Source organism: Plectropomus leopardus, chromosome 13, assembly GCF_008729295.1.
Source record: "Plectropomus leopardus isolate mb chromosome 13, YSFRI_Pleo_2.0, whole genome shotgun sequence".
NCBI classification, from domain to species: domain Eukaryota; kingdom Metazoa; phylum Chordata; class Actinopteri; order Perciformes; family Serranidae; genus Plectropomus; species Plectropomus leopardus.
This window is the reverse complement of record NC_056475.1, coordinates 9384533-9399866: the sequence shown is the minus strand read 5'-3', so window position 1 is coordinate 9399866 and position 15334 is coordinate 9384533. Positions and strand designations below refer to the sequence as shown.

The window sequence follows — 15334 nt, the reverse complement described above, 5'->3', positions numbered from 1 at the left end:
TTTTTTAGGAAAGGACAATTCAGGTAAAAGATATTCTAAAATACCGAAAAGAGTTCTAGTGCTTGGCTTAAGTGGAAAAGTCTGCATATGGGGAAATTATGCAATAAAACAGAAAGATCTTGAAGTGTTAATTGCTCTTTCTATCACCTTTTTCACATTTAAAATTTGAATGTAAGCCCTCAAATGTATTTCTGTGTAGATTTTTTTTTGTATTTCTGTGGTTTGATCTCATTGTTTTTTAAAATATATGGCCGTGTTTTTGTTACATGCCTTTCTTGGTTATGAATGGCCTCCTGAGTGACTCTATTTCTGCATAAGAGCTCCGATTTGAAACACCTGCCGCTGTTGCTGCAAGTGTCACGTTAAGTTTGGATTTGTGCCAAACGTCCATTTTTAGCTTCAAATAAAGAATTGCATCAAAGTTGCAGAGTGTGCAGCTTTTCTTCCCTTTAAAAACCCACCAGAAAGGAAAGAGGAGGACTGTTCTCTGTCAAACCACTGAGAGGTTTTTAATTTGAAGCATCTGTGCAGGAAGTGTCAAGTTCACTCTGACTGTAGTTTAACATCCAACAAAAAGTGACTGGACTGTATTAACGAATAAAAACTGTATTTCTGCTGAAAAGAAAATAAAAGGCAGTAGGGTGGTGGGTATGACATGACTCTGATGTACTGAACTGATAGACGAGTGCTGCGGAAATGTATGTTATCTCGAATTAATCCACACATCAGGTAAACAGACACGAAATGTTGAAATTGAATTGATGGTATTAACCAGAGTCCTGAATGCATGTTATTTTCAAGACCCGCTCCTGAACCAGAACTGCAAATTGCAGTATCACACCTGACCCTGCAACCTGCACAGAAAACCAATAAATTCCTCAAATACACAAGATCTGCAGCCTGACCAAAATCTGCAAATCCTATATCCGATATAACCGTGTAATATTTGAATAATTTAGTTAGGCAGCACGTTTAAAATGATCATTTTAGGACATTTCGTACATGGGAAACTAAGGTAGTGATATAATAATAATAATAATAATAATAGATACTATGTTGTATATCAAAAATGTGATGGGCAAAATTAAAAACAGCGGTTATTTAAGATCACTATAAAGTATAAGGGAAGCTGGCAGGAAAGTCTTTCTGCAGCATTCAGTCCTGTATGCTTGTGGGATCAACCTGTGGCTGAAGGAGCTCTGCTGAAACACCTGCAGGGAGTGGAGGGGGCTGGTGGGGTTGTCTCCTCTGTAAGACCTGCTCAATAAAATCCAGTTCAGACCCAACAATATAATCTTTTATATAATGTATTTCGAAACAAAGAATATTCAGGAAATACAATTGAACATTAATTAAATTTGTTTTTGCTCTCTGCACATATTACCAGTCAACATGCTAGTTAATAACTCACCTAATCAAAGAGCCTCTCATTTTCCAGCTGGTGCTGAAGATGGAGCAAAGACATACTGTTCTGTTATTTTATTCTTATATATTTATCATCCAACACTCGTGATCCAACCAGCATTTTTTTTTCAGCTGGAACTGAACCCATAAATAAATTTTAAACAAAATGCCATCCCCATCCATGTGCATGTCTCTGGTGTAAACACATTATGCTGTCTTTGTGTTTAGGTGGTCCCCAGCTGGTAGGAGCGGAGCAGGAGGTGCAGCTGACGGAGGCGACAGGAAGGATGGTGAACCTGAGCTGTGAGGTTCAGGGTCATCCACAGCCCAGCATCTCCTGGAACATCATCGGCAGCCAGGTATCCGCTCTGACTCGCTCTGATAGGTGGATTTAAGATGCTACTCATCATGCAGCGTTCGGTTCAGTAGACCTTAGTTTGGTCTGAGATGCTGATGATCAGTCGACAAGTGAAGATAATGAGAGGAACATTTGAAACTTTTGTGTTCTCTAGCAAAATGTCTGCGCTCTCCCAAGAAATATTTTTTGATACGGACCTTTAAACCAGATTACAAGCTCAGCAGATGGAAAACTTTACTTCAGGAAATATCTGGATGATTCAGAGCGTCACAACATGAACACAAAACAAATCTACACCCAAAGACACTGCTAACTGTTAAATTCACACATTGATAAGTCTGACTTATACATTTTTGCTTAAAAAAGGGGAATACTATGCATTTGGTGGTAAACAAAGACAAATATGAATATGTAGAACAGTTTTTTCTTTGCCAATTCATCTGTTCATTTCTTTGTAATGCAATTCTACTGTTTACTTAATGCTTTGTGTTTAGCGTATTTCAGTGCCCCTAAAAATGACTTGAATGGTGCTATATAGATATACTCACGCTGCCTTGCTTTTTTTGGTTTTTTATAAATAAAAATATAATATAAATCATTTTCAACACCTTTTAAAACGAAGTTAGGAAGTGCTTTACAACAAAACAATAAAGTATATAACATCTAACATCTACAAGTTATAAAACAGTATTTATAATATATAAAATATTGACAACAATACCATCAATAAATAACTGAACGAGCGTGTATGATATTTAGTATTGTAGTCAAACAAAATGTTCTTATGTAAAAAAAAAGAAAAGGAACATGTGAAACAGTAAAAGTGAAGTGTCACATGGATACGCACACAGAGCTGTTAAAAAGTAAACATTGTCATACATTACTGTGCAATATTATTTTGCAGGTTATCAAGCACTGTGCCGTCACAGTGGTGGCAGCTTGATTATAGACTTCATAGTTTTGCTAGTTGTGAGGGTCAGCTGTATTTTGGAGCGCACTTTGTCCCATGAGCATCATTTTTCAAACAATAAATACTTGCTGATGTAGAGAGAGAAATGTAAAGTGTGTTTGTGTGTTTTCACAGAACTGGCAAGAAGTGGTGAACAAGGCCACCGAGCACATGACCCACAGCGTGGTGTCAGTCAAAGTCACCTCGGACATCAGCGCTGTGTGCAACGCTTCCAATGACATGGGCACCGAAGTGAAGGCTTTCAGCATCAAAGCTAGTAAGAGCTTTTCTCCCACTGAAAAATCTGTTAAGAAAATCCACATTCAAGCTCTGAAATACATAGTAACCATCATTTTTAATCTTCTGAAGTATGCACTAACGTTTGCCTTTAAATAGTGCAAGTTTGAAAAATCCCTCTGTCATGTTAAAGGCCATATTTCATCTTTTCACCCATTTAATTTCCATTTATTTCAATGTGACAGGACTGTTTGCACAATATTTGGCCTGTGGTTCTCTGAAGGAGCTGCAGTGAGTTTAAAGTAATGACATGAAGGAAGAAGAGAGTTTTCTGCTCTCTCCTGCATGAGTGATGGAGTCAAACACTTATTTTGCGTTTGAAGCTTTAATTAATGACCATCATGAGCGAGAGGGTTGCTTGTCCTGAATACATAAGCTGCCTTTTTTAAAATGTCAGACTATGCACGAGCAAAGACTGATCATTTGCAAAGTTGGGACTCTAATTAATTCCAGTTTGCTCACAAGCTGTATCTGTATCGAACAGATTTCTTTGTACCTAAAAACATTTTTTAAGCCTTCTTGTGACTCCTCTGGTGACCTGCGGAGAGCAGATGGATGAAGCCAGTATTATTACACCTTCTATCACACCTCCAGAAGAATAAGGGATTGTTTGTAATCACTAAAGCTGCACATTAATTATGTGCGTATATTAAGCATTTTTTTCTTGTCTACAGTTCCCAGAGTCACCTCGGCTGCTCCCTTCTCTCCCGGTAAGATTGTTGCTCTCAGTCTCTTCTTGTTAAAAACGTCTCTTTCTCTTCAGCTCAGTTTCTTTTTTAGACAAAGTTCTGTCACAATGAATGGGTTGGAGGACTGTGTACATTATTCATGATGTTCATACAGGGACGTTATAGCAGGACTGTCTTTAGTTTGCCAGCAGATCTTTTGGGATGGCCTGTGGGCACATTAAATATTCTGTTTGATGCAGAGAGAAAAATCATAACACCAGCAAATCCAAGCACGCCAACAGTTATAATATTTGGACCAGATGCTCTGCAGTGGTAAAAACATTATTTGTATTTCCCAGAATTTGTTAAACAAACAAAAATAAATAGGTGTCTCATTTTTATTGACTTTTTCCAGACGGTCTTATGTTTTATTGTGGATTTTTACACACCAGGTGAAATTGCGGGAAAGTATGAAGAGGGGCATTATTACAGGGAAATTTTCTGACTTTATCTGAGCAGTCACTTCTTACCATTAAAACCTTCACTAGCCTGTGGGGAATGCAATGGGCAAATAAAAACATTTCAGACAGCCCCCCCCTCACCCATGACCATTAAAAACAACAGTGTCAAAAAGTCCCCGAATTGTTAACTGAGGTTATTATCGGCCGTATTTAAACACACGCACAGTCGCTCAGAGTAGAAGCTTCCTACACACATTTAACAAGCAGTGGAAGACCTTATCTAAGAATGAATTGCATCAGTTTTTTATGACACTCAGAATCATAAAATGAGTGACGCCGTCTCAGTCTATTAGTTTTTGTGGAGTCAGCATATTCGAAAGGCTGATCTGGATAATTCGGTGCAGGAAAAGCAAATAAAATCCACAAAATGGGCTGAAAGCTGACAGTGATAACGTCATGTCTGAGATAATACGACTGTGGAATTAGAGCAATGTGCTTGATGATTTTTATTGGGTTAGTAATAGTACAACAATTTCTTACAAATTCTTTCTGTCATCATTACCGGCAAAATAAACTGTAATTCAGTTTAGGAGGACCATAGCACAAATATGACTGTGACTATTTAATACTATGTATTTAAAGGGCATCCGCATTTATGTATTTATTTAAGTTTTGATATATTATTTTGTAGTTTTTTAGTACCGGTTCTGATTTATTTAAATCTGGAAATTCTAATTGTGGTCAAAGTATCTATGTTTTATACTCAAAAAATGCTGTATTCCCATATTCTCTAGCTCTCCTAAAAATTTTCTCCCATGTGATGTGATGTTTCTTCAGGATGTTGTTGTTACTTATAAACCCATATATTGCTGTTAACACAATGTTAGTTTGGCTCCTAAAGTCACAAAATAACACGCAAACTGGTCAAATCTTTGACTGGTCAGCATATCGGCTTCAGTTCAATGATGGAAATGGCTGTCTAACAGTAAGGTAAAGCGGTAAAATATTCCAAATACAGCGTACACTTAAACTGATAATGATTTTTTTTTAGGTGCTGCTTTTTTGGGAGGCTAAAAAACATTTTGCAGTTGTTTCCATCCACAAAAAAAACACCAATTGTTAGTAATTATAAGAATATTATACAGGACTTAGAAATACTGTAGTAGTCTGACAAATATGCTTTGTTTTCCTTTAAACGAGGTTCCTTCTGTCATGGGAAACCTGGAAAAGTTATGGAATAACACATTTCCCAGGCCTGGAAAAGCCATGTAATTAGTAAAAAATCATTGAAAGTTTGGGGAAAGTCATGGAATTTTGTTGTATATAATAAAAATGTTGCTGCAGTCTTTGGTGGATAACCTAACCAAATGTATTTTTTGTAGCTGTCAATGTAACATAGCTCTAATATGCACTGATGTGTGACAAGGTTTTTTTCACCAGCAAGAACATTTCTTCATTTTCTGCCCTGCATTTTACCTCTCCCATCATATATGCCAGCTTGCAATGTTGTCCATGAAAATGTGTGGGAACCCTGTTTAAATGTTTTTGTTTATATTATTTCCCACCAGTATACTGCTCGCCTCTGACACAAAATGAACTTCAGTAGCAGGGTATGAATATTAAGTGTAACCTCTTTGTAATGGAAAGTAAAAGCAGTTTAAAAAAAACTATTTTCATTCTGGGCGGATAATGTAAAGTCAGTTATTAAGGAGTGGGTCACAGATGCTGCGCAAAATAAATGACATTCTACTGCACTCCTTCCATTTTAATAACACTGATACATAATCGACATAATTTCACGCACAGCTAATTATTTCTTATGCATGAGAAAATGGACTTTGTTAGATAATCCACTTGAGAAAGAAAAAGTTTAAATAATGCAATGTGCAGGTATAGAGTAGGTGTTCCCTTATCTTCTGTTTTAAAAGGCGTTCTCCAGTCATTGAGCAATGCACTTCCTTAAAGTCGGGGGACTTGCAAAAGACAGATTAAGAGAAGCAAAGGCCGAGAGATTCTAACTTTTAGTCCCATTTAAACTGAAAAAATACTGAATCCTACACTTCCCATAATTCAACCTGTAACGTCTTTGTAGTCCTTTCCTACCTGATGAACACCTTTAAACATGACAGTTCTATAAAACTTTGTGCTGCCAGTTTGTAACGCAGGCTTTCTGTTATAAATAAAAAAGACCTAGTACAAACGTACACTGTCATATTTGGCCATTATATTTTGGGCTTTCCTTGTTTTAGGTCACTAAAAACTGACCCTTTTGTGAAACTCTATACATGGTGAACAGTTTGAGAAAGTCAGTTGAGAAGTTGTGGTTTTGGATTTTCATTTGGACAGAAATTCTGTTTGTAACAGTGTTTGTGTTGACAAGATTCTGTTTAAGAACAAAGGAGAGAAAAACCCCATTTTCAAAAATACCCATGTCGACTGGACTAGGCCTTATTTCCTTTTGGCTTGGGTCGTTCTCCAAGACTCGACAAAGCTCCTCCAGAGATCACAGAATACATTATGCAACAGTTGCAACTGTTTTCACAGGCTGAGTAGTTCTCCGCAAGACTAGTGAAGCGACCTTTATGTGTACTTTTGGCAAAGACCCCCTTTAAAATGTCACAGAATGCAGTGTTTTGTCCAGAAGCTGTACGCTCAGGAAAAAATATTTGTTTTGTGTCTTTTGTGGCTGCAAATATCCTTAAACTGCACTGCTGTCAAAGTAGCAGGTACCATATGAACTGACGCTAACATGATTGATCTGTGTGTGTGTGTGTGCGCGTGTGCGTGTGTGTAGCTGAGGGCAGTGGGGTGATCATCGTGGTGATCATACTGTGTCTGCTGCTGCTGGCCGTCCTCGGCAGCGTTCTCTACTTCCTGCATAAGAAGGGGAAGATCCCCTGTGGACGCTCAGGGAAACAGGAGATGTGAGTACCTTGTCTTCCAGATCTACCTTTGACGTGTGCAGAATAACACAACTTTGGTCCCGTTAACAGGTCTGTGTATGCAGAGCTGATAAATCTCATTCTTCTGTGCTGCAGAGCTCAATTTTTGTCCTAATGCTGTTTAAAACACATTAATGGGCCACACTGTTGCACTGAGTGACATGCAGTCTTAACTTGGTCTGCTTTTTTATAATTTAGGCCTATTTAAGTCTTAGATCTGAGTAGTTTTTTAGTTAAGAAAACCTCTCTGTTTTCTTTGACTAAAGGTTTGGGCATATTTGATGCTAGTTGCAGTCAACAGTTGGCTATCTTTATTTAGTTATCAGATTATGCAGCAAATTTCAGTATATATAGTCTAGCCACACACAATAGTTTCACATAAAATGTTATCTGGTGAAAAACACAGACTGAATGATTAAGAATATGGAAAGCGTGGTTCGATGGTATCAATTTCAGTAAAACATCCAAAATGGGCCCAGATATCAACTTCCTTCTTTCTCTGTTAACTTGAACTTAAGTAACCCCTTTGAGTAGTCCTGACTGAACTCACTGTATGCTGCAGCTTTAGTCCTGAACAAGTCAAGTCATAGTTTTTGTTGTCAGAATTAACACAGGTTTCAAGGGCAGCATGATATGCAAAAAAAAAAAAAAATTTGTGACGATTTTGACAGATACTGCAAATGCGACTTTAGTGGGAATGGTAATTTTTTCATTTCATTTTCACTGAGAATAACATGAAAATGATGATCATGTGATTTTTGCTGGAGACTATTTCAAACAAGCATCTTGCCTATTCTGAAATATGATTTGTAGACATTTCTGTAGCACCACAATGCTTTATTTATAATAGTTTGTGGTGACATATTTTACCTTTATCAAAAAAATTGTAGCTCCTGCGCTTTGAATACCATCAGTGCCCATGTTCATTACAATGAATCTGGGCAGTGTAGTTTATTTTTGAGTCATACCTCTTAAACCATCCTGCTTCTGGTAATATTCACTTGAACTCCGAATGAGTATTAATCTGCATTTGTTAAATAATGCAGTGCACAGCCAATAAATAAATTACTGGACTTTCTTTTTCTTTTTTAAATACAAGTATACATCTTTAAATCTTTTTTTTCTTTTAAGATTTGAGTTGCACAGATGGGTTTGGGAAGTTGGAAAATACTGAGAGGCGGACTAATTTATTGGATTTGTAGACAATTACAAGAACATAAAATGTCAGCCTTATTCTGTTGGCTTAAAGTAATGAAAGAGGAACATGTCAGCGTATTTCGGGTATTCAGAGGATGTTGATGCAAAATTAAATATAGACAGACTGAATAAAGAAAAGCTTAAAGCTGGATATAATAAGTCAATGTTAAACATGAACTAAATGCTAAAAGAAGTGCCTCTGCAGTCACCTGTGTTTCTATAAAATTCCTCGAGCCAACCTTTTGTGCCTGTCAGCAGCACCAAAGAGAAGACCACCAAAGACGACATTGTCGTGGAGATGAAGACCAACACAAAGAATGAGGAAGCCGTCCTCCTAAAGGCTGTCAACGGAGACAAAAAGGGCCCTAATGACCAGGTATCTATTGTGGCTGGATGAATACAATGACAGTATTTCACATTAACAAAAAAAGGACTCAAAGTTTTCTCTGCTTTAGTCTCCTAGTTGTGGAGTTAAAAGTAAAGTTTGTCCTGAGGGAGAAAGAAATCATCATAGATGCAAGTCAGGAAATGCAGAGTCGGACATCCTGCTCACAGTAACTTCACAGACGCTGGTTTAAATTTGGGTATGTAATGTTTATGTGGGCTAATAGCAGGGGCTTTTTCCATCAATAATTTAATAGTTATAAATAAACTTGCGCCAGCTGCTAGCACGCAGAAAACATATCTGATGATGTGAGGATGTCTGGACATGTTACAAGCTGATACAAGCGACTTAAAGGGATACTCCCATATTTTTCAGTATTGTCTCCAGCGCTTTAATGCTGCCTGCTTGGCTTTACTGGTTGTTTTTAGTATCTAGTTACCAAATTTATATTACTGATTTTAATGATTTTCAGGCCAGAAATTTCAAGTTTTCAGTGTTTGACATTTTCCAAAAAAACGTGCTTGCTTGCTCTCTTGCGCTTTTGCTCTTTGCTGTGCGTTAAATGAGAAAATAGATATATGCAGTCATGTGTTTCATGTCCTGTGCTTCATGCTCATGTCTGTATGCTAAATATGAAGCTGCCACCAGCAGCCAGCTAGCTTAGCTTAGCACCAAGACTGTAAACAAAGGGAAACAGCTAGCTTTTGTCTGTCCAACGGCAACAAAATCCACTAACCAGCACCTTGACAAATATATAATGTGTTAAAGGGAAAGTTACAGTTTTCTATCTGGACCCTATTTTCCAATGTGTTTGTGTCTAGGTGTTAAGTTTGAACAACAATTGTATAAACTGGTCTAGTATTTACTGAGAGCGCTGCAGTGTAACCAGGGCTTTCCACGGATCCTTCAAACATCTTAAAAGGCATTAAATTCGTAAATGTTAAATCAAAAGTCTTTCAAAAGTGTTGAATTGCTAAGACATGGGGAGTTGGACAACGCATTGCGAAATCTTCAAATATTTTGTCTTTTTTTTTCTTTAATTTACTGAATGCCTTTATTAACGTCACACAGGTCAGCACAGTGAATAGCCTATTTTGTTTCCAGCTTACAAAGATAGATTTTTTTTTCAAGAGTAAGATCCTTTTTGTTTAACCAGAAAAAGCCCTAAAATCAATGACGCCAAACTCACCAGACTCCATTTAAATAAACAGTAATTTTATCACTAAGAACATTTCATTCAGAGTCGACAGAAGCGAAATAAAACTAATAAAAAACGTCTTTTTTGGTCTTTCCACTTTTCCAGCAATCACCAACTCTGGTTTGATTGAAATGAACTCTGAATTCACCAAGTTAGATGTGAAAATATGCTGCGCTGATACCAGCTGAAATTGCTGTTTATTTGAGTGGAGTCTGGTGGCTTTGGCGATTGCAATTTCGAGGCTGTTTCTGGTTAAACACAAAGGATCATATGCTTTGACCAAAAGTTTATCTCTGTAGAGATCCTTTCTATAAATATTTAGACACTCAGAATAATAATCAGAGCCTTTCAGTCACTAAAAGAAGCACATTGAGTGCACATGAATTGATGGTCCAAACATGCCTTGGGTGGTTAAATTGCAGCCTCTCTTGCCTTTGCAGCTCTCACTCAGTACTGGAGAAATTCCAAAAATTGTGTTCCTATTACTCACTTGTACAAAAAAACATGGGAACATAGAGTCCAGGTTGAAAAAAAACATGATTACCCTTTAATTATTGAGCTTTAGATGTGCTGTCGGGTGGATTTTGTTACCTTTAATAAACAGGAATTTTCCTTTGATTGCCGATCACAGATCATTAGTCGTGCCATAATTACTAGGCAGCGTGTTCATGTAGGTGTAACATGGATGTCCTCCTCTGTCCCCTGCAGTAAAGTCCCTGACGGTCCAGCAGTAATGCTGCACAGCAGGAGGCAGGACACATGAAGCCAGCAGTCCGTCAGTGTGTGTGACGCTCCCACTGATCTGAGACCTGCAGGGTAACACCACCTCACAGTCCGGACATTCCCCCATCATGCTTTGTTCTCAGCAGTATTCAGTAGATTTACACAGGAACACATACACAAATTACACACACTCAAACACACAGGTATGTATGTACAGATGTGTATTTTCTTTCGAATGAATGTTTGCTTCCTCGACATTCAGTTTTTGTTTGTACTGTTTCCTCAAACTGTGCTCAGCTCTCAGCTGTTGTTCTGTGTGCGTACGATGGTGTCTCACGTGCACCGTCACCTTGTTTTTTTTTCAATGAAAGTGTATATATTATATATATTTTGTTATTTAAGATATTTTGGCACTCAGATTTTCATTTCATGGTAGCGTCTGGGGTCATGTGCATGTTGATCCCTGTTCATGGGTCCAGGTGAGTTTTGAGACGGGACACAATGTCAGAGACCAAACGCCGGCTGCTCCTCTGTGGCGGCTCCTTACTGTCGGTTCAGTCACACTGAGAGAAGGCTTGTCAGTGTGTCTGCTTCACTTTGATATTTGATTGACGCTAATGTTTGTATTTTGAAATTCACCAAATGCTGAAAAATGGGGCGTTTCCTCCAAAACTGATGTCTTATCTGGTTGGGAAAATGCTTGAAACGCAGGATAATCATAAAATCACTTGGACACACTGGCAACCTTCTTTAGCAAACTGCTGTCAAGCCCTTGTACTGTTTGTAAATAGGTGTAGTGTACAGACCTGCTAGTGGTGGCCTTGGACTGTAACTGAAGGTGAAAAGGTCAAAGGTTAGTGATCTGCTGTGCCTGTTTTTGCATCATACACTGAATTTGTTTTGTTTCTTTGGTTTGCTCTGTGTGTTTTCTTTGTTTTCACTGAGAGCTCGTTGGGCCCGAAGAAGCGCTCCAGTGTTTGTGTATGTTTTGATGTTTACTACTTACGAAACACACGCCGTACTGCTGACCGCTCTGTTTCTAGAGTCGATGTTTCAGTTAAGTTTTGCTCAGTTTGAGAAGCAGCTGGCAGACTGTTGCAACTTGCTTCACTCAGATAATCCATCACAGGAAACATTTAGTCTTCTACTCAAAGTTTAAGTATTCCAGCCACGATGATTTACTGCAGATTGATTTGAAAAGTCTGCTCTGCATAAATCTATCATGAATCTTTAACAACAACACAAAAACACACGGATGTTCTTCTCTGTGAAGGATTACTGAACTCAAGCAAGTGAACTGAATTAACAGCAGCAGCTGCAGAAGGTCAAAACATCGAATGTCTTTCTACAGTTTCCCCTCAGTTTGTCGTGTATTATCACTACATTCGATTAGTGAAACATTGAAGTCACAGCTAAACATCTGGGATTTTTGTAGTTTTTAAAAAGAGAAATCAGCTTGTTAACATGCTAATATTTCAGGGTTCCACTCAAAAACAATATAATAATTGTAAAATATCATAATATAATTTGACATACAGCATAAGATTAGATGATAGAAACCTTTAGTAAAAAAAAAAGCCAAAAAAAAAAGTAAAAGGAAAATAAAAACCACCAAAAAAGGTTCCATTACAAAGTAAGATTCACATTATCTTACATTATTCCACCCCCACAACACAACACAAAGAGTTGCATCTTGGAAAAAAATATTTTAAAATCTTTCATATTGTGTACCTTTTTTTTGAGATCTTTTAGTCTTTCGAGATTCTTAAAATATTTTCAGTAAATGTTTTAAAAGTAAAAACAGCTATTAGAATGTAATGATAATAGATGAGAGGCACAAACTGGAGCTAATTTAAAGGATGCTTAGGAAAAAACAGTGTATTTATAGGCTAGTAAATCATCTGAAACATGCATGAACACTGGTAGCGCTCCCTTCACGGCCCCTGTTGTGAATATGATGTATACTGATTGCTCACCGTGTAGGTTTTTGTGAAAAGAGACATTTTGTTGCTGAGAGCGCTACATTTGCCCAGATGACTTGCAACATTAACAAAGTAGTGATATGTTTTCTGTTTTCTTATTTTTAACCACTGCGCTGAAGTTGTATAAATATCCAGGTACAGGACGTCCTCAGGCAAGAAGTGTCCTCGTGTGCAGGACGACGCTGTCATTAATGGTCAGAGAAGCTGCACAAAGCCATAACACCGACCGCCTGTGCAGTCAAGCATCTCTGATTTGACCCGTTAATCTGCACCTCGTCTTTTCGGTTGAAGTTTAAACTTTAAATACACTTTTTGTTTGTTCTGGATTTTTCATCAGTGGGAAAACAAGTTAACTGAACATTATGTTCTGTTTTTTTTTCTAAATGTGTGTAAATTAAGTACTGTACATGTGATTCTTTGATGCTTGCGGTTTTTTTTTTTTATATTTTTTGCAAGAAAATAATGCCAAATAAAAATGTTTCATTTAAAGAGAGACTGTTTTTCTATCACTATTATACCATTATTTCAGAGGTATGAAGAGTACTTTTCCTTTTCTTTGTTTTCTTTTGCCCGAGGGCTCAATGTGAACCATAACAACGGCGAGTTCAGAGTGCTCTGTGTTAGGGCTACACAGTCCCACAGAGGAGACAGGAAGTAGTACTGCCTCCAAACCGCTGTCAGCACGAGCTGGAAATGACTCCAACAGTAGCTCAGATTTCCAGCGGCAGCCTGGAGGGAGGAAGGACCAAAGCGCACATCTGCAATGAATTCAGGGACCTCAGAGCTGCCCCTCCACTGCAAAACAAATCAGCTAGTCTCGATTCATTTAAAGTGTGCACCTCCAGGTGAAGACGACAGGTTTATCTCTGAGATAAAGTTTAAAACAACACTACCAGGCCAATGTGATCAAATGTTCTTAATGCTTTTACTTTGTAAGGCAGAGCACCCTTCAGACACAAGGCAATTCAAAGTGGTTTACAGGGGCCCGGAAAATCATGAAATATGATAAGAAAAATAATAAGACATTAAAATTACATTAAGTACTTGAAGAGATTCAAAGAGCAAGAGAGAGAGAGAGTGAAAAAAGTCATTGGAAAGCAACAGTGAACAATAATGTTTGAAGCCCTGATTTAAATGAGTTACCAGTTTCAGCAGACCTCAGGTATTCAGAGAGTTTGTTCCACAGGTGAGGAGCATAGAAATTAAAGCTGCTTTGCCGTGCTTGGTTTTAATCCTGGGAACACAGAGCAAACCTGTCCCAGATGACCTGAGGGGTCTGGATGCATCATATTGTATTGAAGTAAATCAAAATGTATTTATATCCGAGACCATGTGGCGCTTTATATACAAGTAACAATATTTTAAAATCTATCCTTTGACATATAGGAAGCCAGTGCATTATTTCAGTTGTTCTGTTAAGCTGCAGAAAATGGCACATCCATTCATTAAAATGTTCAATGCACCCACTATAGGAACACAACCAAATTAATACACACAGCAGCCAGCAGTTGAGAAAAGTCACCCAAAAAGTGTGGATTATATTTAGGGGGCATAGAAGTAGTTACTGAGGTTGCTCGACAGGTGGATCTCAGCTGACACGAACATATTCAAAGAGTCAAACTTCCGATATGACAACTTTTTGCATTACATCATTAAATAAGGAGGCTACTCTGCCTCCCTTTTTAAGTGCTCTGGCCTCACTAATAAAATTATTAAGTTAGCAGAGCTGATTTGCTGGCTTTCATTCAACCAAGTTTCAGTTAAAGACAGAAAATCAAGCTTCTCCTTGACAATGAAATCATTCACTAAAAGTGACTTGCCTGACAAAGACCTGATATTTAATAGTGCTAATTTTAGCATGCTAAAAACATTATGAGGCAGAGTTTGAGGCTGGCTCACAACTGGGGTGAAGTTAGACAGGGATGCTGCGCGCTGAGAACATACTTTTTTCTACCTGAGGCTGTTTATAACCACAGACTGTATATAATTATTTACTTTCTTTATTTACAGTCTATGGTTGTAACAGGAATGGCAGAGGTTATGTCTCCTCCCTGCCTGTGGTGGGCGGTGTAATCAACAATAGATGGCTGCCTAGAACAAGAACTGACAACCAATGAGGAGTGAGTATCCAGAGCAGGTCACACCTGCCGGTGATTGTAAACAGTCATGCAGGTGGGCTGGACAGAGTATGATGAAAATGTTTGCTGACAACAAATGTAAGCCCAACCGACTTGGATGAAGACCGTCTGTTCTGAAAAACGCAGGACGCTGCCGGAAAAGATTGATATTTCCTATAAACCCAAAGTTTTGAGCTGGATATTGAGTCTGAAGCCACTCGTGTCAAACCAGCAACCTACTGAAACGTGGACAACCACCTTCTTAACAGGAGTGAGCTCGCGGGGATTGGCACAAACTAAGTCGGAGACTTTAGCACCGGGTAGCAGATGGTGACGGCCTGCTTGGACCTCACGTACCTCACGATAATATCGCCGACCACCAGCGCTGATGGAGGAGGTAGCGCTGAGTGCGCCGCATTCACCGGCTGTGGATGTTGGGTTGTTACCGGTGACTGCTGCAGCGAGGCGGCGGTGGCGTCCTCGGCAGAGGGGTCCCCTGCCATCATCGGACGAGTGAGACCTCCGGTGCTTCTCCTGACGGCCTCCGTCAGCAACCTGCGGAGAGCGGAGGACTTCTTGGAGGACGTGTCCGCTGGAGGGTTGGAGCCTCCTTCCAGTGGAGGGAAATCCTGCATGTCCAGGATGTTGAACCT

At 38.6% G+C, this 15334-nt stretch overlaps 1 protein-coding gene across 2 annotated transcripts in view; it reads left to right on the top strand.

The window, feature by feature from the left end:
* Positions 1-12987, top strand: part of mcama (melanoma cell adhesion molecule a) — a 69918-nt gene extending 56931 nt beyond the window's left edge. The window contains exons 13-18 of one of the 2 annotated variants that reach the window (XM_042498564.1): positions 1633-1763; positions 2847-2988; positions 3683-3718; positions 6932-7061; positions 8535-8652; positions 10568-12987. In XM_042498564.1, the coding sequence (XP_042354498.1) occupies positions 1633-1763; positions 2847-2988; positions 3683-3718; positions 6932-7061; positions 8535-8652; positions 10568-10570 (560 nt within the window). In that variant the 3' untranslated portion in view covers positions 10571-12987. Of the gene's footprint in view, positions 1-1632; positions 1764-2846; positions 2989-3682; positions 3719-6931; positions 7062-8531; positions 8653-10567 lie in introns of both variants that reach the window. The other variant, XM_042498563.1, reaches the window with a different exon arrangement.
* The last annotated feature ends 2347 nt before the right edge of the window (positions 12988-15334 follow it).